Source organism: Bos grunniens, chromosome X, assembly GCF_055505025.1.
Source record: "Bos grunniens cultivar Pamir isolate PY7600 chromosome X, Bosgru_T2T1.0, whole genome shotgun sequence".
NCBI lineage: Eukaryota > Metazoa > Chordata > Mammalia > Artiodactyla > Bovidae > Bos > Bos grunniens.
Genome location: NC_141194.1, coordinates 132,620,223 through 132,646,069, shown reverse-complemented (window position 1 = coordinate 132,646,069; position 25,847 = coordinate 132,620,223). Strand labels below are relative to the sequence as shown.

The following is a 25,847-nucleotide window of genomic DNA, read 5'->3' as shown; positions in this document are numbered from 1 at the left end:
AGGAACATAAAAAGTATTTGAAGAAACATTGGATGAAAACTTCTCAGATTTCAAAGATTACACATTCAAGAAGCTCAATGAATTCCAAGTAGCACAAACTCAAAGATATTTACAGCTAGAGAGGTCATAGAAAAACTACTGAAAGCCAAAGCCAAAGAGAGAAGCCCAAAAACAGCCAGAAGAAAATTATATTCCTTATATAAAGAAACCACAATAAAATTAATAGCTGATTTCTAATCAGAAACAGTGGAGACAAGAAGGCAATCTTATGACATATTCAAAGTGCTGAGGGAAAGAAATTCAACCTAGGATTCTAAGAATCATTTCACCATAGCAACAGCTCATGACAACACTTTGTCCTCCCCAACTTCCAAGTGTCCCTTCAAGTCTTCTGCTGTAAGCTCTGCTGAAGGGAACCGTGTGGGAGAGCTCTTGAGCTGACACTATGGGGGACAGAGGAGGTGACAGATTCGAAGGTATGAGCACTGACTGCCTTAAACTGGAGTTACTGGAAGAAATCCATATGAAAGACTTAGTGCAAATCTCAATACTTGAATTAAGACAAAAGATAGTGGAACTGGAAGACAAACTCAATTCTAACTATGAAGGCAGTGAATGGAAAGCCCGTTATGAGGCACAACTTGAACTGAATGATCAACTACAAAAGCAAATTGCTAGTCTCAGAGAGAAAGTGGAAAAAATCCGTGGAAATCCTTCAGATAGACTATCTTCTATTCGTGTCTATGAACGGATGTCAGTGGAATCATTAAGTACATTACTTAAACAGCTAGAAAAAGAAAAAAGGAGGCTTGAAAGTCAAGTGAGAGAGTGTGCACTTAGACTGGAACGAGAATCAAAGGCTTACCGCAAGGTGAAGGATGAACATCGTATGTACCTAGCTAAAATGTCTCAGCTCTCTGACTCACCCCAGTCTTCTAAAGGACAACCAGTGAATCTGCATAGAATGAAAGAGGATCCAGTGAAAATAGGGAGATCTAATCCTGCTAATCAGAATATGGTAAATGCCAAGAGAGGCCCAGCAAAAAAGATTACAAGATCAAATCATCTTCCAAAACTCAATCCATGATTCCAAAACTGGATGGAGTTCTCTATGTCTTCCCTTTTTTCATTTGTAATATTCAAACTGTGAAGTTACTGTTCAACACATTTTTCAAGAAATGAGGTAGATGAGAAAGAGCTATTAAACCTCTTTAAGCTCCTCATCCAGTAGTGTGTTCTTTTGTCTGCCTAAAAGAAATTTTCTTAGTAATTTAGTCTAGTTACAAAAAATATTTTAGAAAGGAATTTTAGTGACCCTAAAATATGTAGTAGCAGTGTTTGTGATTCATAAAATATCCTAGGAAACCTGAATGCTGTTATCTTACACTTGATTTTAATAATATATCCTTTATCTACTCTGATACTAATATTGTTATTATAATTGGTTTATAGTTGGCTGTTAGCTTAAATATGTGAGTTCATCAAAACTGTGTGCTATTTTAGGCTATATCATGCTCATTTTTTAAAACCCAAGGTTTAAGTAAAGCTACAAACCCAAAGCATTTTCAACTTTGACTTGAAGCATCATGGTATTGTGGAAATAGTCTCCAATCAGGAGTCAGCTTGGCTATAGTCCCCTTCTGCTGTAAATTTATGAGAACTTGGGAAAGTCTCTTCACCTCATCTTTATTTTCTTTGTGACCCTACGGACTGTAGCCCACCAGGCTCTTCTGTCCCTGGAATTCTCCAGGCAAGAATAGAGTGGGTTGCCATTTCCTTCTCCAGGGGATCTTCCCGACCCAGGGATCCAACCCAGGTCTCCTGCACTGCAGGCAGACTCTACCAACTGAGCCACCAGGGAAGCCACAGTCCCCTTCTGCTGTAAAATTATGAGAACTTGAGAAAGTCTCCTCACCTAGTCTTTATTTTCCACACCTGTAAATTAAATGAGGCAAACTATGCAACTTCAAAGGCTTCTTACCATTCTAGAAAATGAATGCTTATTCAACTACTGCAAGGACTTGCCACTTAGTATATGGTGGGTGATATATGTCATTTTGGGATGTTTATTAATTCATAGTGATGGCCTAGTTTTTTGGAGCAAACTTTGCAATTGTCCACAATATTCAAGAAGTGGAGATTGAATAAAGATAGGAAAAAAGGTTCTTTTAAGGCATTTAGAAAATATATTGAATTCTCTTATTCATGTTTAGACTATTTTTGCAACTGTCACATAGGTCTGCAACATAAATATAATTTATTCTCCCAACTTAATAATAAACGAAACTGTTAGCCTTTAAATTTCCAGAAATCATCCAATGGCAATTATAGTTTCTAGCTTATGTTGTTCTCACCTGATATCCTAAAACCTAAATTCTTTCTATTCAGAATTGCCAGTATTGAATACCAAATACATTTCTATAACGATCTCTATAGACGTTCACTTTCTTTTTTTTAAGGAAGAATGCATAAATTTCATACAGCCAAATAATTCTTTTATATGACTTTAAAATGCAATGCAGTGAAATATAAAGCAACTTCCTATTAATTATTCCACATTGGAGTTTTTGGAAATATTTCCCCGTTCTTAAGCTAACTACAAATATTATATATTGACAGCAAGGAGATCCAACCAGTTCATCCTAGAGGAAATCAGTCCTGAATATTCATTGGAAGGACTGATGCTGAAGCTGAAACTCTTATACTTTGGCCACCCGATGCCAAGAACTGACTCATTTCCAATTCTGGGAAAGATTAAAGGCTGGAGGAGAAGGGGACAACAGAGGATGAGATGGTTGGATGGCATCACCGACTCAATGGACATGAGTTTGAGTAAACTCTGGGAGTTTGTGATGGACAGAGAGGCCTGGCATGCTGCGTTTCATGGGGTCATGACTGAGCAACTGAACTGAAACTGAACTGATGTGTTAGTCACTCAGTCGTGCCCAATTCTTTGTGACCCCATGGACTATAGCCCGCCAGGCTCCTCTGTCCATGGGATTTCCCAGGCAAGAATACTGGAGTGGGTTGCCATTTCCTTCTCCAGGGGATCTTCCCAACCCAGGGATTGAACCAGGGTCTCCTGCATTGCAGACAGATTCTTTACCATCTGAGCCACCTGGGAAGCCCACTATGACCTATATTATTAAACAAATACTAGATTTTTATGTTTTATATTATCTTTCATATCATTAGCAGCAAATTAATACTCTGAATATTACAGATCATCACTGAAGAATCAACAAGCTTGTTTCTATTAATATCATGCAGAGGAAGGTAGGCTATTATAGGGATTAGATTGAGGAACATTTAAAATTATCTCAATCATTGTGATGGTTGTATTAGTTGAACATATTATCATGGGGACTCTATCACATTTAAGTGTTAGCTCTGCAAGAGCTATGTTGAAATACTTTCATATGTGACAAATTATCTTTTTTTTAAGTCTCTGTCTTAACCAGAGTGATGAGATGTTCGTGGGATAATATAAAGAACTGAAATGGGAGACTCTCTCAGATCTGTGTTCTGGTATCAGAAGTTAGAAGTTTTGCCACTTCTAAGCTTTTACTTTGAGTAGATCACTTTTCATTGAGTCACTTTCATCATTTATAGAATTGGGAGGGGATATTTATTCTAACTACTGCCTTGTAATTGCTGTGCAGGTCAAGGATATTTAGTAAATAATTATTTATTTACTTCTTTGTAACTTCTTTACCACTTTAAAAAAAGTGAGTTAGTTTTTACTAAATTTAGAGGTATAAAAACAACACTCGTAAGACAAAAGATGAAAATAAAAGTTTTGCAAGAATTCAAGATTGAGAAAAACTCTCGTTTTAAGGTTTCTAGCAGCCAGTACAAAGAAGGAACAAGTTAAACAGCTCTCTCTCTTTTCTGTAGAAGGAATATACAAGCAAATGAAAAGTTTGATCTAGTTCTATTTCTGAAGATAATTTTCCATGTGAGGTTTTATGAGAAAATGCAGTTATTTACTGCAATAATCAGAGCAGGGGCCAATATAGGGGAATGGGATTAAGAAATACAAACTGCTATGCATAAAATAGATAGGCAACAAGGATATACTGTACAGTACTGGGAATTAAAGCCATTATTTTGTAATAAATACAAAAGGGAGTATAATCTATGAAAATATTGAATCATGGTGTTCTACATCTGAAACTAATATAATGTGGTAAGTCAACTATATTTCAATTAAAAATAGCAATAATAATCAGAGAAAAAATGAAAATTTGGGGTCCCTTTTGGCTTAACACTGAAATGTGTATTAATATCAGTATTTAAGCTCAGAATTCATTAAGCAAAAAAATCAGTAAAACAATATTTAATATATTTCAAAATCTAAAATATCTATATGTATCACAGAATATGAAGAAATACCATTTATAAAACAAATATTGCTATAATAAAAAAGATAGGTAATAATTGTCTTGGTGAGGATATGGAGAAATGGGAGCCCTTATACATTGCTGGTGGAGATGGAAAATGGTACGGCCACTTTGGAAAACAGTCTGGCAATTCTTCACAAGGTTAAACATAGAGTTAACACATGACCAGGCAATTCCACTCCTATGTATACAGCCAAGAGAAAAAAATATGACCACATAAAAACTTGTCCACAAATGTTTATAGCAGTATTATTTATAATAGCCAAAAAGTGGAAACATCTCAAATGTCTACTAATTAATGATTGGATAAACAAAATGTAGTATAGTCAAACAACGGAATATCATTCAACAGTATAAAGAAATGAAGTACTGGTATATGTTATGACATGGACAAACCTTGAAAGCAATATCTTAAGTGAAAGAAGCCAGTCACAAAAAATACCACACATTGCATAATTCCATTTACATAAAATGTCCAGAAGAGGCAAATCCATAAAGACAGAAAGGAGATGAGCTGTTGCCTGGGGCTGGTAGAATCACTGAGAGGATGAAGAGTGACTGCAAAGGGTACAGGGTTTCTCTCTCAAATGATGAAAATTTCTAAAATTGATTGTGGTGATGACTGCACAACTCTGTGAATATACTGCTAAAAACCATTGAACTGTACAATTTAAATGGGTTAATCATATGGAATATGATTGATGTCTCAATAATTCTGTTATTTAAAAAATAATTCTATATGCAGAAAAATAACCTTTAAAAATCAAAAAGCCCCACAAACAAAGACAGAGGGAAAAAAAAGCCTAAGAAAACAAATTGCTATCAGACTTGCTTGATCAGGCTGAAGAGGAATTATAACTGGAGTCCCCACAAAGAAATAGAGTGACAAATGGCAACCCACTCTAGGATTCTTGCCTGGAGAATCCCATGGACAGAGGAGCCTGGTGGGCCATGGTCCATGGGGTCTCAGAGAGTCAGACACAACTGAAGTGACTAAGCATAAGCAATGTTAATTAGGGTTTCCCTTGTGGCTCAGCTGGTAAAGAATCCACCTGCAAAGCGGGAGACCTGGGTTCGATCCCTGGGTTAGGAAGATCCCCTGGAGAAGGGAAAGGCTACTCACTCCAGTATTCTTGCTTGGAGAACTCCATGGACTGAATAGTCCATGGGGTCACAAAGAGTCGGACACAACTGATCAACTTTCACTTCAATGTTAATTACATAGGAAAACAAAATACAAATATGTTTTTATTTCCTTCTCAAAACTGATTTAAAAGATATCTGCATGAACCAATATTATTAAAACATTGTTCATGAATTAGTGGCAGGGAGAGCCAGGGGCCCAAGTTTAGCTGTAGGGGGTGAAGGTGGCCAGGTTAGGGCCTAAAAAAATAGTGTTGAGAATATATAAGATGTAGTGTATATAACAATAATAGCACAAAGGAGGGCAGAGGAAAGGGAGCAATGTTAGAGCAAAGTTTCAATACACTACGAGAAATAAATTAGCATCAATGTGAAGGGCATTGTTTTAAAATATCTACTACAATCCTCAGTGAAAGTCATTCATTCGTGTCCGACTCTTTGAGACCCCATGGACTATACAGTCCATGGAATTCTCCAGGTCAGAATACTGGAGCGGGTAGCCTTTCCCTTCTCCAGGGCATATTCTCAACCCAGGGATTGAACCGAGGTCTCCCACATTGCAGGCAGATTCTTTACCAGCTGAGCCACAAGGGAAACCCAGAGCAACCACTAAAAAATAATTCAACAAGTAGAATAAACAATGGAAACTAAAATGGCTAAGTTTTCACCTTAAGAATCTAGAAAAATGTAGAGCAAACTAAACATAAGGCAGGCATCAGCTGAGTTCAGTTCAGTCGCTCAGTCGTGTCTGACTCTTTGCGACCCCATGAATCGCAGCACACCAGGCCTCCCTGTCCATCACCAACTCCCAGAGTTTACTCAGACTCATGTCCATCGAGTCGGTGATGCCACCCAGCCATCTCATCCTCTGTCGTCCCCTTCTCCTCCTGCCCTCAATCTTTCCCAACATCAGGGTCTTTTCCAATGAGTCAACTCTTCGTATGAGGTGGCCAAAGTATTAGTTTCAGGTTTAGCATCAGTCCTTCCAATGAACACCCAGGACCGACCTCCTTTAGGATGGACTGGTTGGATCTCCTTGCAGTCCAAGGGACTCTCAAGAATCTTCTCCAACACCACAGTTCAAAAGCATCAATTCTTCAGCACTCAGCTTTCTTCATAGTCCAACTCTCACATCCATACATGACCACTGGAAAAACCATAGCCTTGACTAGACGGACCTTTGTTGGCAAAGTAATGTCTCTGCTTTTGAATATGCTATCTAGGTTGGTCATAACTTTCCTTCCAAGGAGTAAGTGTCTTTTAATTTCATGGCTGCAATCACCATCTGCAGTGATTTTGGAGCCCCAAAAATAAAGTCTGCCGCTGTTTCCACTGTTTTCCCATCTATTTCCCATGAAGTGATGGGACCAGATGCCATGATCTTCGTTTTCTGAATGTTGAACTTTAAGCCAACTTTTTCACTCTCCACTTTCACCTTCATCAAGAGGCTTTTTAGTTCCTCTTCACTTTCTGCCATAAGGGTGGTGTCATCTGCATATCTGAGGTTATTGATATTTCTCCTGGCAATCTTGATTCCAGCTTGTGCTTCTTCCAGCCCAGCGTTTCTCATGATGTACTCTGCATATAAGTTAAATAAGCAGGGTGACAATATACAGCCTTGACGTACTCCTTTTCCTATTTGGAACCAGTCTGTTGTTCCATGTCCAGTTCTAACTGTTGCTTCCTGACCTGCATACAGGTTTCTCAAGAGGCAGGTCAGGTGGTCTGGTATTCCCATCTCTTGAAGAATTTTCCAGTTTGTTGTGATCCACAGCATAGATAGGAATAATAGGGGCTTCCCTGGTGGTCAAGTGGTTGAGTCTGCCTTGTAATGCAGGGGATACTGGTTCAATCCCTGATCAGGGGAGATCCCACATGCCACAGGGCAATGGGGCTGAGCCCATGCTCTAGAGCCCACAAACTGCAACTGCTGAGCTCATGTGTGGCAAGAACTGAAGTCAGGCTCCCTGGAGCCTGTGCTCCACAGCAAGAGAGACCACTGCAGTGAGAAGCCCATGCACTACAACTGGAGAGGATTCGCACACCCAAACAAAGACCCAGCACAGCCAAAAAATAATAAGAATATATAAATATGCTTCTTAAAAGATAAGAATAATAAAATTCCAGCAGAAATCAATAAAGTAGAAAATGGAAAAACAGTAGAGAGAAATTAATGAAAACAAAAGTTAGTTCTTTGAGACCAACAAAGTTGGTATACCTTTAGCTAAATAGACAATGAAGATAAAAAGACTTAAATTCCTAAAATCAAGAAGGAAGAAGCAGATATCACAACTGACTCTACAGCAATAAACAGTTTATAAGATGGACAGACATCCCTGGTGGTACAGTGGATAGGAGTCTGCCTGCCAATGCAGGGGACACAGGTTCAATCCCTGGTCTAGGAAGGTTCCACACGCCGCAGAGCATCTGGGCCTCTGCACCACAACTATTGAGTTCACATGCTGTAAGTGCTGAAGCCCGTGCCCCTCAATGAAGACTAGCCTCCTACTCACCACCATTAAAGAAAGCGCACACGCAGCAACAAAGACCCAGTGCAACCAAAAATAGATAAATAAGTAAATAAATTTTTTAAAGTTTATAAGAGAATATTATTTAACTGCTTTATACTCGCAAATTACATACCTTAGATGAAATGGACAAATTCCTGGAAAGACATAATTTACCAAAACTGACTCAAGAAAAAATTGAAAATCTGAAAGATTGTAATAGGTAAAGGAATTAAATTTGTAATTTAAATTCTTTCCACACGAAAAACCCAAGAACCAGATGAGTCCACTAGTGAATTCTATCAAACATTTAAAGGATAAATAATAACCATATTTTACAAAGTACAAAAGGAAAGAACACTTCCCAACTCCCTCTACAAGCCCAATATTAGGTCACACTAAAGCCAGACAAAGATAGCAAAGGAAAAGAAAACTATACATCAATATCCTTCATGAATAGAGACGAAAATGCCTTTGAAAATTAAACCAAATTCCCTGGTGGCTCAGGGTAAAGAATTCACCTGCGATATGGGAGACGTGGGTTCGATCCCTGGGTTGGGAAGATTCCCCTGGAGGAGGGCACGCCAAACCCACTCCAGTTTTCTTGCCTGGAGAATTCCATGGGCAGAGGAGCCTGGCAGGCTACAGTACATGGGGTCACAAAGAGTTGGACATGACTGAGCAACTAAGCACAGCAATATATCAGGAGTATTGATATATCATGACTAAATGACATCATGACATCATGACTAAATGAGATTTTTTTCCCAGGAATGTCCAGTTGGTTTAACATTCAAATATCTTAAGGGGTGGGCTTCCCAGGTGGTGCAGTAGTAAAGAATCCTCCTGCTAATGCAGGAAGATGCAGAAGACCTGGGTTCAATCCCTAGATTGGGAAGATTCCCTGGAGAAGGGCATGGTAACCCACTCCAGTATTCTTGCCTGGAGAATCCCATGGACAGAGGAGTCTGGCAGGGTGCAGTCCATAGGGTCACAAATAGTTGGACATGAATGAGCGACTGATACTTTCACTTAAGAAAGCTGTGCATATTTGATATTTTTACATATTTGTGAGACACAATCAATAACACAGAAGAATGGAAATGCATATCATATTTAGAGAAGAGTGAGCAGTGTAATTTAAATAGGGTACATGATATATATATGTGTGTGTGTGTGCTTAGTCACTCAGTCATGTCTGACTCTGCAGGAGGGACATGAAATTTCTATTGTTTTTTCCAAGAGCCCAACACTGTGCATTTTGAGTAGTGAAATTTGTGCCTTGGTTACTATTAATAGTGTTGATAATGAGTACTGAGCTCTTGGCAAAGCCTTATATTGTGACCTTGGAAGGAAAGTTATGACCAACCTAGACAGCATATTAAAAAGCAGAAACATTACTTTGTCAACAAAGGTCCATCTAGTCAAAGCTGTGGTTTTTCCAGTAGTCATGTATGGATGTGAGAGCTGGACTATAAAGAAAGCTGAGCACCGAAGAATTGATGCTTTTGAACTGTGGTGTTGGAGAAGACTCTTGAGAGTCCCTTGGACTGCAGGGAGATCCAACCAGTCCATTCTGAAGGAGATCAGCCCTGAGATTTCTTTGGAAGGACTGATGTTGAAGCTGAAACTCCAATACTTTGGCCACCTGATGAGAAGAGCTGACCCATTTGAAAATACCCTGATGCTGGGAGAGATTGAAGGCGGGAGGAGAAGGGGACAACTGAGAATGAGATGGTTGGATGGCATCACCTACTCAATGGACATGAGTTTGAATAAACTTCGGAAGTTGGTGATGGACAGGGAGGCCTGGCGTGCTGTAGTCCTGTAGCTGCTGCTGCTGCTAAGTCGCTTCAGTCGTGTCTGACTCTGTGTGACCCCATAGACGGCAGTCCACCAGGCTCCCCCATCCCTAGGATTCTCCAGGCAAGAACACTGGAGTGGTTTGCCATTTCCTTCTCCAATGCATGAAAGTGAAAAGTGAAAGTGAAGTCGCTCAGTCATGTCCAACTCTTTGTGACCCCATAGACGGCAGCCTACAAGGCTCCTCCATCCATGGGGTTTCCAGGCAAGAGTACTGGAGTGAGGTGCCATTGCCTTCTCCATGGGGTCACAAAAAGTCAGACACGACTGAGCAACTGAACTGAACTGAACTGAATATATAGAGAAATATGCGATTTTATATTTTGGCTATCTGTGAGGCAAGATTTTGCAGAGTTCTTTAGCCTGACAGATATGATTTTTAGACAATGCCCACCAGTTTGTAATAAATTTAAAGATGGAACTATTTGCTAGCCAGGGCATCCAGTGCTAAAATGGCTGCCTGAAGTTTGGCCAAGTGTGTGGTTTGGGGAGTCCTGTCCTTTTTTAGGGCCATTCTGGTTAAGGGACAGAAAACAGCAACATTCCATTGAGCTTCCATCTTGTAGGATGGTTAGCAAGGCTATTTGCATAGTCTATTGTTGCTTGTACAGTTAATCCCAAGGGGTTTCCCAGGTAGCCAAGGGCCTGGGGGAGGGGTGACTTCCTCTAGCACCCTGGAATCTGGCAAGGGACTAAGCACAGAGGAAGCCATCCCCTCCTGCAAGTAGAACATGTCACAGGGCCCAGGTGTGGTGGCGTCTTGATTAAGAAGGCCCCCATAGCTGTGCTGAGTTGGTGAGGTGCTGTTTCCATAACTCAAAGCATAATGGGCTACTGAGTATGGAGGGTTACAGGCTCAAGATCTGTGAGAACCTGTTTTTAGAAAATCCTGGTAGGTAGCCAGGCACTTTTTTCAGGGGCAGTATATTGCAGCAGAGGGCTTCCCAGGTGGCGCTAGTGGTAATGCCTGCCAATGTAGGAGACATGAGATGTGAGTCCAGTCCCTGGGTTGGGAAGATCCCCTGGAGGTAGGCATGGCAACCCACTCCAGTATTCTTGCCTGGAGAATCCCATGGCCAGAAGAGCCTGGCATGCTACCGTCCATAGGGTTGGAAAGAGTCGGACACAACTGAAACAATTTCACGCACGTATGTTGCACCAGAAACCCTTGGGCCACCTATGACCATCAGAAATGGTACAGACAGGACTTCCTTGGCGGTCCAGTGGTTAAGACTCCGCACTTCCACTGCAGGGGGGCTTGGGTTCCATTCCTGGTAAGGGAACTAAGACACCACATCCCCTCAAAAAACAAGTTGTGCATAGATGATGGGAGGTATTAGAAGAGGTTGCCAAAGTCCCTTTAGTGAAGGCACTTGCAGGGGGGCATTAACAGGAGTACCTGTTGATTTTCATTTGGGAGTAAAATTTGTAAATGAGATATATGTTGTCAATAGAACCCAAGAAGGGCTAAATTTATATTTGGATTTGTATGTCCTTAATGAGTATGTCTAATGAATTACTCTGGAGGAGCATGTTATCAGTGGGATGCCATACCTGTGCTCCTGGAGAAAGGTGGATGTAGTTAAGATCTTGTCTGTAAGGACTGCATGTCATGGCAAAGCTTCTGAGGTGCCCCATGGGTAGGCTGGAGAAGATGTATAATGTCCCTTTAGGGTAAAGGCAAATGACCACTCAGAGGCTGTTGAATGGGCACTGGACAGAAAATGGTAGCCAGAGCTAAAGCAAAATATTTTTTTAAAATATTTCCCAGTTGTCAAATGAATACAATCAGTGATTTTGATAATATTGGATAACTTGTATGGGGTCCTTGGTGGAGGGGCCCACAGCATAAAGGTAGTGATAATCCACCTTGAGGTACATCCCCTCTTATTTTTTAAGATTTAAGAACGGGCAAAATTGCACTATCAAAGGGAGAAGAAATGGGGATAACCACTCCTTTATTAATTAGCTTTTCTCATTAATAAGTTTAAATAATAAGTTTTAATCCTTGAGTTCCTTGTTTCAACTTATATTGAACCAAGTTATTTTATCTGGGGGTCCATGGGTCCCATTTTATTAAGCCAAATTGTAAGTTCTCAAAGACTTACTTTAGTTTGAATTTATTATGTTCCATCGAGCATCTATGCCCAATATAGAATATTTCAGGGCAATAGATATTGTGACTGGAAATTTAGCCAAGGCTACGATTAGAGTGAGGTATACCCATTTTTTCTTCATTTTATATTTAGTTACCTTCTTTAGATTTTTAGGGGACACAATGTGTAAATTTACTGGGATCCCCAGGCACAACTGTAATTTAAGCCCCATCTGGATTAAGTTCATAAAAGTTCTTGTCAATTGATGTATTTTAGCAAATGTTAAACTTAATTTAGAACCAAGGCTATAGAGGCACAAAAGCCAATCAGCATTGTTTCTATCATTTTGCTACATAAATTCTTTAATGTATACATTTCAAATTTCCAATTGGGTCAAATTGTGGGATTTAGTTTTAATTTAGCTATATATTTTATATATCCACAATTCATATATTATCTATTGATATTAAAATATTATGTTTACCTAATTTAATTACCTTCTATTTTCTCCTCCTGTGTCTAGCTAGGGATTTGTTTCAAAATCAATAAGTAATCTAGGACTAGCATTATGCTTGTTAGAACTGGCATTTGCTCAGTACATAAGGTTTAAAGTTCCCCTTTATTTTCCCTCGGGATTGTAGCCACCTAAAGCAGCAGTCTTTTATCTTTATCTTTTTTCTCTCTTCTGTTTTAGGCTTGTCGCCACCCAACCAAAGCTACAGTCTAGTTTTTGCTTCCAACTGAGAAGAGAGAAAGAGGGGAGAAAAAGGGGACCCCTTGTATTTAAGCAACCACTCCCTGGGACCACCCGTATCCCCACTGGACTTTTTTTTTTTTTTTTAGAATGGTCTGTAGAATTTATAGGCAGCTAAACTTCTCCCCTTCTTTTTTCTCTTCTGGACATTTACCTGATAAGCTCTTTGGGGATCCCCAGTAGCCTCTGCTGTGAGTAGTGGCCTCTCTTCCTAGGGTACCCCACCTCAAAGGGGTGACATCTAGGACAGCAATGGTGACCTCAGCTTTACCTTTTCAGTGTTTTGTTTTGTGGTGGTTTTGTTATAAAGAGGAGATTCAGCATATCCATAAACAGCCCAAGCACATGGACCTGGACATTTACCATCTCCTCCTCATGTGTTTTATAGGGAGTGGGATTAAAGTGCCCCTTTTCCTTCATATCCCCTTTTTTAAATCAAACATTGAGCCACTGGTCTCCAAGGATGGATTTCTTAAATCCCACTTAGTTGAAGAACAAATATGACAGCAGCAAAGCAAGCAACAACAAAAGGATTTGCCTTTGAAATGAACTTTAAGGTTTGGGGCTTACCAGGTATGCTAGTGGTAAGGAACCTCCCGGCCAATGCAGGAGGTGTAAGAGACGCAGGTTCAATCCCTGGGTTGGGAAGATCCTCTAGAGGAGGGCATGGCAACCAACTGCAGTATTCTTACCTGGAGAATCACCATGGACAGAGGAGATTGGTGGGGTAGGGTCCCTAGGGTTGCAAAGAGTCAGACACAACTGAAGCAACTATACACATATACCATGGTTTGCTGTGAAAAGGAACCCTGAGCTGTACTGCCAGTACATCTGTAAAGTGTACCAGGGACCAACGCCTAGAGTCTACTCACTTATTGGGAGGGAAGACTTCAGCCCACTGCTGACTTCAGCCCTGTTGGGTCAATGGATCAGAGTGACACCCAACACGGTCTCATCAGAGGAAGCCTTTCTTCACTCCCTTGGGCAGGGAGCTGGATCTTCTAAATTAGCCAGTGATCCTAATCACCCCCAATGTCACTGCCCAGGACTTAGGTATGTCAAACCAGGGAAACCAGGTTTGACTCAGTGGACCCAGCTATCCAAGGTAAGATGACAAATATGGAATTTTGGCAACAACCAATGGAAACTTCAGCACCTGAAACTAAGTGAGGAGTACCGTAGAGGCCTTTGAGATCCTCTTAGATTTAGTTGGTGGGTCATGGCAGCATACAGCAGATACGGCATGAAGCAGTGGCAGCCAGAGTGCCAGTGTGCCAACAGCCAGCCATGCCTTCCCAGGCAGTACTCAGTGTGTGTATGCTCAGTCGCGTCTGACTCTTTGCGACCCCATGGATGGTAGCCTGCCAGGCTCCTCTGTCCATGGGGTTCTCCAGTCAAGAATACCAGAGTGAGTTGCCATTCCCTTCACCAGGGGATCTTCCCGACCCAGGGATCAAACCCTTGTCTCTTGCATCTCCTGCATTGCAGGCAGATTCTTTACCACTAGCGCCACCTGGGAAGGACTCTGCTGCTGCTGCTAAGTCACTTCAGTCGTGTCCGACTCTGTGCGACCCATAGATGGCAGCCCACCAGGCTTCCCATCCGGTTAGTAAACCAAGAGCAGTCTAAAGGCAATCCCCCTCCAATGAACGCTGAGTCACCTTGCACACTGCACCAATGGTTCTCTGCCAAAGTCTTAATTTATAAAGGTGACTGAGTGTTGAGGGAGGGATAGACTTCAGCCACAGCCTTTATTGGGATTTCTGAGGGAAAGGCAAGACAGGGGAGGGAAAACAGTTTCCAATTGGCTAGTTTGAATAATTTTGGTGGGTCCTAAACTATAGTGGTGATTTCTAGTTGCTTAGTATCCAGCCCTGGGATGATTAAGGCAGAGGACTATTGTTTCTTGTTTCTAGAGGAACTGTAAGTAATATTAAACTTTTCCTTCAATGGCATTGTTCTCTCTGTGCCACCATTCAGTTGCCTTTATAAATGAAGACCCAGGCACAGAACAATGTGATACTGACTGGGATGGCACTTAGGAGAAAAAGAAAAAGGGAAAGAAAGAGAGAGAAGAAGAAGAAGGTCAGGGGAAGCAGGAGAAGAAGAAAAGAAGAGAGGGAGGGAGGGAAGGAGGAAGAGGAGGGAAGGAAGGAAAAGAAAATAGAGTGTTGGCAAGGATTTAGAGAAATTAGAACCTATGTCATTGTTGGTGGGAATGTAAACTGGTGCAGCTGCTGTGAAAAATGATATGGCAGTTCCTCAAAAAAAATCAAACGTAGGTTTACCATACAATCCAGCAATTCCACCTCTGTGTATATATCCAGAAGAATTGAAAGCAAGGACTCCAACAGATATTTGTACACCCATATTCAAGCATTATTCACAATAGCCTAAAGGCGGTGCTGTGGGCTGAATGGCTGAGTCCATCGCCTCCCCCATTCATATTAATTTATTAGTAGATGAGTATTTGGGAGATGATTAGTTCATGAAGGTGGAGCCCTCATGAGTGATATCAGTGCTTTTATAAAAGAGATCCCACAGTGATCCTTAGTTCCTTCCACCATATGAGGACCCAGAGAAAAGGTGCCAGTTGTCACCAGGAAGAGGGCCTTCACCTGGACATACTGGCACCTTGATGTTGGACCTCTAGCCTCCAGAAACGTGAGAAAGAAATGTCTGTTGTTTATAAGCTACCTAGTCTGTGGTATTTTGTTACAGCATCCTGAATGGACTGACAGGGGGCAAGCAAACCAAGTATACATCAACAGATGAATGGATAAATAAAACGTGCTATATACACACAATGGAATATGATTCGGTCTTATAAAGGAAGGAAATCCTGACACATGCTGCAATATGAATTAACTTTGAAGATACTATGCTAAGTGAAATAGCCAATCACAAAAGGACACATAAATGATTCCACTTATATGAGGGACCTAGAATAATCAAAGTCCAGAGATAGAAACTATCAATAGAATAGTGGTTGTCAGGGGCTCGGGGAGGCGAAGTGGGGAGTTACTGTTTACAGAGTTTCAGTTTGGGAAGAGGAAAAAGTTCTGGAGCCAGATGGTGATGATGACTGCATGACAATGTGAATGTACTTAATGCCAATGAAGTATACCCTCTCAGTTCAGTTCAGTCAGTCAGTCATGTCCAACTCTTTATGACCCCATGGACTGCAGCACGCCAGGCTTCCCTGTCCTTCACCATCTCCCAGAGTTTGCTCAAACTCATGTCCACCGAGTCAGTGATGCCATCCAACCATCTCATTCTCTGTTGTCCCCTTCTCCTCCTGCCTTCAGTCTTTCCCAGCATCAGGGTCTTTTCCAATCAGTCAGTTCTTCTTATCAGGTGGCCAAAGTATTGAAGTTTCAGCTTCAGCATCAGTCCTTCCAATGAATATTCAGGACTGATTTCCTTTAGGATTGACTGGTTTGATCTCCTTGCAGTCCAAGGGACTCTCAAGAGTGTTCTCCAACACCACAGTTCAAAAGCATCAATTCTTCAGTGCTCAGCTTTCTTTACTCTCACATCCATACATACACTTAAAAATGGTTAAAATGGTAAATTCTATCTTATGTATAGTTTACCACAATTTCTTTTAAATTATCAACAAAGAATAGGAAGTAAATTTGTCAAACTGATAAAGGAGATGAGAAAAGTCTATAGCTCACATCATAACATCATCTTAGCATCAACAATGAAAGAGTGAATGCTCTCTATGATTAGAAACAAGTCAAGGATGCCCACTCCTGTCACTTACATTAAATACTGTACTGGAGATTCTATGCCAGGGTAATCAATCAAGGAAAAAGAAATAAAAAGCATCCAGATTGGAAAGGAAGAAGTAAAGGTGGCTTTTTTGGCAGATAACAATCATTAATATAAAAAGTTGAATGAAAGCCACAAAAAACCTATGAGATTAATGAGTTCAGTAAGGATGTGAGATAAAAACTAAAAAAAAAAAATGAATTGCAATTCTATACACAAGCAATGAAAATGTGAAAATAAAAAAGAAAGATAATTCTATTCACAAAAGCATCAAAAAGAATAAAATATTTAGAAATAAATTTACACAAAAAACTATAAAAAATATTGTTGAGAGAAGTTGAAGATCTACATAAATTAAGAGACATTCCATGTCATGAAAGATGGGAATTCTTACCAAATTGATCTATAAATTGAAATCAATAAAATGAAATCCCTATAAAAAGTCCAGGACTTCTCTGGTGGTCTAGTGGTTAAGACTCAATGCTTCTACTGCAGGGGGCATGGGGGTGGGTTCAAATCCCTGGTTGGGGAACTAAGATTCTGTATGCCACTGCTGCTGCTGCTGCTGCTAAGTCACTCCAGTCGTGTCCGCTAGGCGTGGCCAAAACAAAACCCCCCAAAAAAGCCCACCAGCCTTTTTTATTTTTTTGGAAATTAATAAGCTTACCCTGAAATGTATATGAAAATGCAAAGGATCCAGTATAGCCAAAACAATGGTGAAAAAGAGTCAATGGGAGAATTTTCATTTCCATATTTCAAAAACTTACTATAAAGTCACAGTTATTGACAGTATGATAATAACATAAAGATAGAAATATAGATCAATGGAACAGAATGAAGTCCATAAATGAACCCTTATATAATGGTCAATATATTTCTGACCAAGGTGCCAAAGCAATTCAGTGTGGAAATGACAGTTTTTTCAACAAATAGAGCTAGGACAACTAGAGATTCACAAGCAAGAAGATAATTTTAGGCCCTTATCTACACCATACATTTAAAAAATGAAGTCAAAATGGGTGAGCTAAAATAAAAGCTATAGTCATAAAACTTTTTATTGAGGTATAGTTGATAAATAATATCATATGTTTCAGGTGTACATCACATTGATTTATAATTTTAAAGGTTACATTCCATTTATAGTTATGAAATATTGACTATATTCTCTGTGTTGTACAATATATTCTTGTAGCTTATTTATTTTATACATGGTAGCTTCTACCTCTTAATCCCCTACCCCTATCTTGCCCCACACTTCTTCCTCCACTGGTAACCATTAGTTTAATTTCCATATCTATGAGTCTGTTTCTGTTTTGTTATATTCACTAGTTTGTTTTATATATATTTTTAGATTTCACATATAAGTAATGTTATGGAGTATTTGTCTTTCTTTGTCTGATTTATTTCATTTAGCATAATACCTTCCAAATCCATTCATGTTGTTGGATATAGGAGAATTTTATTCTTTTTTTTTTGGCTGAGTAGTATTCCAGTGTGTGTGTGTGTCACATCTTCTTTATCTATTCATGTTTTGATGGACACTGAGGTTGCTTCCATATTTGGCAATTATAAATAATGCTGCTGTTAATATTGGGGTTCATGTATCATTTCAAATTAGTGGTTTTGTTTTTTTCAGATATATACCCAACAGTGCAACTGCTGGATCACATGGCAGTTCTATTTTTAGTTTTTTGAGAAATCTTCATACTGCTTTCCACAGTTGCCGCACCAATTTACATTCATACCAACGGTGTATGAGGGTTCCTCTTTCTCTACAGCCTCGCCAACGTTTGTTACTTGTGGTCTTTTTGATGATCACCATTCTGACAGATGCGAGATGATATCTCTTTGTGGTTTTGATTTGCATTCCTCTGATGATTAGTGATATTCAATATATTTTCATGTGCCTGTTGGCCATCTATATGTCTTCTTTAGAAAAATGCCTATTCAGTTCTTTTCCCTATTTTTAAATCAGGTTGTCTGGGTTTTTTCTTTTTTTTTCTTTCTTTTTTTAAAATTTATTTATTTTAATTGGAGGCTAATTACTTTACAATATTGTAGTGGGTTTTGCCATACATTGACATGAATCAGCCATGGGTGTACATGTGTTCCCCATCCTGAACCCCCTCCCACCTCCCTCCCCATCCCATCCCTCAGGGTCATCCCAGTGCACCAGCCCTGAGCACCCTGTCTCATGCATCAAACCTGGACTGGCGATCTGTTTCACATATGATAATATACATGTTTCAATGCTTTTCTCTCAAATCATTCCACCCTCACCTTCTCCCATAGAGTCCAAAAGACTGTTCTATACATCTGTGTCTCTTTTGTTGTCTCACATATAGGGTCATTGTTACCATCTTTCTAAATTCCATTTTTGTGCGTTAGTATAGTATTTTGGTGTTTCTCTGACTTACTTCACTCTGTATAACAGGCTCCAGATTCATCCACCTCATTAGAACTGATTCAAATGTATTCTTTTTAATGGCTGAGTAAGTGGTCATGTATGGATGCGAGAGTTGGACTGTGAAGAAAGATGAGCGCCGAAGAATTGATGCTTTTGAACTGTGGTGTTGGAGAAGACTCTTGAGAGTCCCTTGGACTGCAAGGAGATCCAACCAGTCCATTCTAAAGGAGATCAGCCCTGGGATTTCTTTGGAAGGAATGACGCTAAAGCTGAAACTCCAGTACTTGGGCCACCTCATGTGAAGAGTTGACTCATTGGAAAAGACTCTGATGCTGGGAGGGATTGGGGGCAGGAGGAGAAGGGGATGACAGAGGATGAGATGGCTGGATGGCATCACCGACTCTATGGACGTGAGTTTGAGTGAACTCCAGGAGTTGGTGATGAACAGGGAGGCCTGGCGTGCTGCAATTCATGGGATCGCAAAGAGTCGGATGCGACTGAGTGACTGAACTGAACTGAACTGAACTGAATATTCCACTGTGTATATGTACCACAGCTTTCTTATCCATTCATCTGCCAATGGACATCTAGGTTGCTTCCATGTTCTGGCTCTTATAAACAGTGCTGCGATGAACATTGGGGTACACGTGTCTCTTTCAATTCTGGTTTCCTTGGTGTGTATGCCCAGCAGTGGGATTGCTGGGTCATATGGCAGTTCTGTTTCCAGTTTTTTAAGGAATCTCCACATTGTTCTCCATAGTGGCTGTACTAGTTTGCATTCCCACCAGCAGTGTAAGAGGGTTCCCTTTTCTCCACACCCTCTCCAGCATTTATTGTTTGTGGACTTTTGGATAGCAGCCATTCTGGCCGGCATAAGATGGTACCTCATTGTGGTTTTGATTTGCATTTCTCTGATGAGTGATGTTGAGCATTTTTTCATGTGTTTGTTAGCCATCTGTATGTCTTCTTTGGAGAAATGTCTGTTTGTTTGGAGAAATGTCTTTGGCCCATTTTTTGATTGGGTCTTTTATTTTTCTGGAATTGAGCTGCAGGAGTTGTTTGTATATTTTTGAGATTAATTCTTTGTCAGTTGCTTTGTTTGCTATTATTCTCCCATTCTGAAGGCTGTCTTTTCACCTTGCTTATAGTTTCCTTTATTGTTGTTATGATTTCTCCATTTTCATTTCTAATTTTGTTGATTTGATTCTTCTCCCTTTGTTTCTTGATAAGTCTGGCAATGGTTTGTCAATTTTATTTATCTTCTCAAAGAACCAGCTTTTGGCTTTGTTGATTTTTGCTATGGTCTCTTTTGTTTCTTTTGCATTTATTTCTGCCCTAATTTTTAAGATTTCTTTCCTTCTACTAGCCCTGAGGTTCTTCATTTCTTCCTTTTCTAGTTGCTTTAAGTGTAGAGTTAGGTTATTTATTTGACTTTTTTCTTGTTTCTTGAGGTAAGCCTGTATTGCTATGAATCTTTCCCTTAGCACTGTTTTTACAGTGTCCCATAGGTTTTGGGTCGTTGTGTTTTCATTTTCATTAGTTTCTATGCATATTTTTATTTCTTTCTTGATTTCTGGGTTTTTGCTATTGAATTGTATGAGCTGTAAAACTATAACACTTTTAGAAATAAACATAGGAAAAATTCTTTGTGACCTTGGGATTTATTTCCTGTGGCTGTATGACTGAGGGTCATATCAATTTGACCTATTGACCAATTTAACCAAACTGATGTTTATCACTCCAACCAACACAGCAGAATACATATATATTTCAAATGCATGTTAAACACTTACCAATATATACCATATTTGGGGCCAAGCAGATTCTTTATTGACTGAGCCACAGGGATGGCCATCATTAGTCATTAGGGAAATGCAAATCAAAACTACATTGAGATACTGCTACTGCTACTTCACACTCGCCAGAACAACTATAATCAAAAAACAATAAAGTTTTGACAAGGTTGTGGGAAATCTGGAAGCCTCATACATTGTAGAATTGTGCAGTCACATTGTAAAACTGGTTGGCAGTTCATTACTGTATGACCTAGGAATCTTATTCCTAGGTATATACCCAAGAGAAACGACAATAGAAGTCCATACAAAAACCTGTACACAAATGTTCACCATGTATATAATGTAAAAAATAATGCCATCTTGATACATCATAATAGTCAAAAGTGGAAGTAATCCAAGTATCCATCAACTGATGAATACTAGATAAGTAAAATAGGGTAGGTACATCTATACAATGGAACATTATTCTGAAAGTAAAAAGGAATGAGGTACTGAGACATGCTGTAACATGGATGAGCCCTGAAAATTATTCTAAGTGAAAGAACCCGGTCACAAAAATACCATATATTGTATGGCTCCATTCATATGAAATGTCAAATAGAGAAATCTATAGAGACAAAAAATAGGTTAAGTGAATGCCTACAGCTGGGAGGGTCTGGGGCAGGAGTCCAGAATGTGTGTTTTTTCCCACACCATCATGCAATTTTCCAATTATCAGTAGATACTGACAGTAGTAGTAGTGTTAGTAGCTCAGTTGTGTCCAACCCTTTGTGACCCCATGGACTGTAGCCTGCCAGGCTCCTCTGTCCATGGGATCCTCCAGGCAAGAATACTGGAGTGGATTGCCATCCCCTTCTCCAGAGGATCTTCCCGACCCTGCAACTGAACTTGGGTCTTCTGTGTCGCAAGCAGATTCTTTACCATTTGAGCTACGGGGAAGACCTGGAAACTGACAGGGTGTCCTACAAATTTAACTCAATTCTGACACTATCTACCTTAAGAAACTGTCAGATCCCACAAGTTAAGGGCTCAGTCCCACAAGACTGTTCTCACCCCACTTCAGATACCCATCACAAATCCAGATTGTTACTTGTGCTTCTGATCACTGACTATAAGTTGAAGGTTCCCACAACCCCCTCCTCAGGTTCAATTCATTTGCTTGAGGGACTCACAGAACTAAGAAAATCAGTTTATTTACTAGATTACTGGTTTATTGTAAAAAGGATGTAACTCTGGAATGGACAGATTGGAAGAGATGCTAAGTGCCAGGTATGTGGAAAGATGCATGGAGCTTCCATGCTCTCAGACACACCTATCTCCCCACATCAACCCAGAAGTTCTCTAAAACCTGACCTTTCAGGGTTTTATGGAGACTTCATTACATAGATATAACTGATTAAATCATTGACTCTTAGTGATCGAACTCCATCTTCCAGCCCCCATCCCTTCCCCAGAGGTCAGGGAGTGGGGCTGAAAGTTCCAACTCCTTAACCATGGTTGATTTCTTGGAAACCAGCCCCCACCTTTAGGTTACTTAGGGGCTCTCCAAAAGTGGTGGCTCAGATGGTAAAGAATCTGCCTGCAACACAAGAGACCTGGGTTTGATTCCTGGCTTAGGACAATCACTTGGAGAAGGGAATTGCTACACACTCCAGTATGCTTCTCTAGAGAATTCCATGGACAGAGGAGCCTGGCAGGCTACAGTCCAAGGGGTTGCAAAAGTGTTGGACACGACTAAGCAACTAACACACTTCCAAAAGTCACCTCACTAACATTAACTCAGATATGGTTGAAAGGGGCTCCTTATGAATGGCAAAAGGCATTCCTATTGCTCAGAAAATTCCAAGGAGGTTGGGAGCTTTGTGCCAGGATCCAGGGACAAAGATCAAATATATTTCCGATTATACAAGGGGATGATGGCTAAAGGGTACAAGGTCTGTTTTGGGAGGTGATGACATTGTTCTAAAATGTATTGTGATGGTGACTGCTCAACTGTGTAATTATACTAAAAATCATTGAATTATACATTTAAAAAACAACAAAAAGAAATGAATTACTGATATACAGAATAATCTGAATAAATCTCCAGTGAAAGAATATAAATCTAAGAAGTTGCATCCTATATAATTCTATTTATATAACATGGGGTCGCAAAGAGTCGGACACAACTGAGTGACTGAACTGAACTTAACCGAACATCCTTGAAATGACAAAATTATAGCAATGGGGAGCAGACTAGTGATTGATAGGAGTTAAGGAGGAGTCAGGGGTGGGAGGAAAGCTGGTATACTGTATAAAAGCAACATAACTGATACTTGTGGTGATGGAAGTTTTCAGCACCTTGACTATCTCAATATCATTATCCTGGTTGTAACACTGTATTCGAGTTTTGCAAGATATAACCATTGGGATAAACTGGGTAAAGGATACACTGAATCTTTGTATTACTTCTTGCAACTATATGTGAATCTATAGTTATCTTAAAATTCAAAGTTTAATACAAAAAATATAAAATGGCATAAGGGATATAAAAGCACTGTCTTAGTTCATTCAGCCTGCAAAACAAAAGATCACAGACAAGGTGGCTTATTAAGAACTGAAACCTATTTCTGGCCATTCTGGAAGCTGGTAGCCCAAGATCAAGGTGCCATCATGGTTAGGTGAGAGCCCTCTTCCTGGTTCAGGGCCAGCGCCTTATCACTATGTCCGCACATTGTGGAGTAGGGCAAGGGACCTCCCTGGGGTGTCTTTTATAAGGGTACTAATCCCATTCATAAGGGCTCTACCCTCATGACCTAATCACCTCCCAAAGGCCCCACCTCCAAGTACCATCATATTGGGGATTAGGATTTCAACATATGAATTTGAGGGGACACAAGCATTCAGACCATAGCAAGCACTCTGTAAATTCTAAAGTTAAAAATTATTATCATTATTATTATTATATATCTTTTACAAGAATAAATAACATGGACTAGCATGACTTTTTTCATTCACTAATTCAAAAACACTTATTGAGCCCACTATATTCAAGGAATAGGTTAGATACTGTAGGACACACAACATCATGAATTTATGGTAAAATCACAACTGTTGCCATGTTGCAGTTTTCGAGTGAGCCTGGGTCTTTTTTTATGAAATGTCAACCAGTTGAAATATAAACAAACTTGTGTGTGGGGGTGGTATATTTTTATTTTACTGATAATCACTAATAGTTCTAATCAAGATCAAGTGTTCCTGAGAGTTCTCTGGCGGTCTAGAGGTTGGAATTCGGCACTTTCACTGCTATGGCCTGGATTCAGTCTCTGGTCAGGGAACTGAGATCCTATCCTGTGAGCCATGTGGTGCAGCCCTGCTGCTGCTAAGTCACTTCAGTCGTGTCTGACTCTGTGCGACCCCGTAGACGGCAGCCCACCAGGCTCCCTGTCCCTGGGATTCTCCAGGCAAGAACACTGGAGTGGGTTGCCATTGCCTTCTCCAATGCATGAAAGTCAAAAGTGAAAGGGAAGTCACTCAGTCGTGTCCGACTCTTAGCGACTTCATGGACTACAGCCTACCAGGCCCCTCCGACCATGGGATTTTCCAGGCAGGAGTACTGGAGTGGGGTGCCATTGCCTTCTCCAACGCATGAAAGTGAAAAGGGAAAGTGAAGTCACTCAGTTGTGTCCGACTCCTAGCGACCCCATGGACTGCAGCCTACCAGGCCCCTCCGTCCATGGGATTTTCCAGGCAAGAGTACTGGAGTGGGGTGCCATTGCCTTCTGCAATGCATGAAAGTGAAAAGGGAAAGTGAAGTCGCTCAGTTGTGTCCGACTCTTGGCGACCCCATGGACTGCAGCCCACCAGGCCCCTCCATCCATGGGATTTTCCAGGCAAGAGTACTGGAGTGGGGTGCCATTGCCTTCTCCGGTGGTGCAGCCCACCACCTCCAAAAAAAGATCAAGAGTTCTTGACTAATTATCTTTCACAACCCTTCTACCTAGCTACACACTTGATTTCTCCGCTTAGATATCTTGCTCTCAAACCTCAAAAGTACTAAACTGAACTTTTGGTCTCACTCACCAAATCTGTCTCTCCATCACTAGTCTTCTGCATCTTAATAATCTACTGTGCTTGTTCAATCCAGTAAGGTAGGCATAATCTTCCTCTTTCCTTCACCTCCCACATGTCTCTGGTGAACCCACCAATGACTCCATCTCCACAGTTACCATGATATTCCAAACCATCATCCTCTCTCCCTATACTACACCATAGCTTCCTGACAGGTCTCTCTGCTTCTACTGGTGCCCCATTTATCCATTCTCCACACCCCAGCTAAAGTGATGTTATCAAAATATAAATTATGTCACTCTCCTACATAACCCCTTTATTTGTGACCAATTTTATGTAGAGTAACATCCAAATTGTACCATAGCCTACAATACCTGGACCCTGCCTACCTCTCCATCTGCTGTTATATTTACCTTTTTTTTTTATCACCACCATTTAGTCACACACTGGCCTTTCAGTTGCTAGAATATATAACAAGCTCTTCCCAATCCAGAGGTCCTGGGTATACACTGCTTCCTTTGCCCAAACACTCATCCTCAGGTTCCCCCAGGGCTGGCCCCCTCTCCTCCTTTAGGTCTCAGCTGTGCCATAATTTCACATAAGCGGGAAATGGCGCAGCAATCTGGTTAGAGCTACGAAAGAGGAGTACCTAGGGGACTTGTCTCAAAGCTGCATTTGCATAGCAAACACACTGTCTTTACTTAGATTAAGTATAAATCAATAAAAAATGTCAATGTTTTCTTAAAATGCTTTTATTCATACTTTATGTAAGATTAAGAGAGCATCATCTGCCCATAAAAATATAATTTGAATTGCTTTGGGGGAATGAGCAAGCAGTTCCAACTAGTTGAAGAAGTAGACAGGACTAAAGAGTTTTTTCATTTTATCTTGAAAGGGATGAGGGTCTATTTGCATTGTTTAAGTAGGGGCATGACATGGTCCAACTTATATGACTAGATGAGGAGAAACTAACAACTGAAAAGCCAGTAAAACATAATTGTGCTGTACTGGGCTTAGTCACTCAGTCGTGTCCAGCTCTTTGTGACCCCAT

The 25,847-nt window shown here is 40.4% G+C and overlaps 1 protein-coding gene across 1 annotated transcript; it reads left to right on the top strand.

Moving 5' to 3' along the window:
- Positions 1–311: 311 nt before the first annotated feature.
- On the top strand, positions 312–1,179 carry LOC147341439 (coiled-coil domain-containing protein 169-like). The gene has a single exon (XM_086387202.1). The coding sequence runs from the start codon at positions 446–448 to the stop codon at positions 1,085–1,087; it is 642 nt and encodes a 213-aa protein (XP_086243328.1). The 5' UTR covers positions 312–445; the 3' UTR covers positions 1,088–1,179.
- Positions 1,180–25,847: the final 24,668 nt, after the last annotated feature.

Coding starts and splice junctions, on each gene's coding strand:
- LOC147341439 (XM_086387202.1), top strand. CDS start 446: ATGGGGGACAGAGGAGGTGACAGATTCGAAGGTATGAGCACTGACTGC.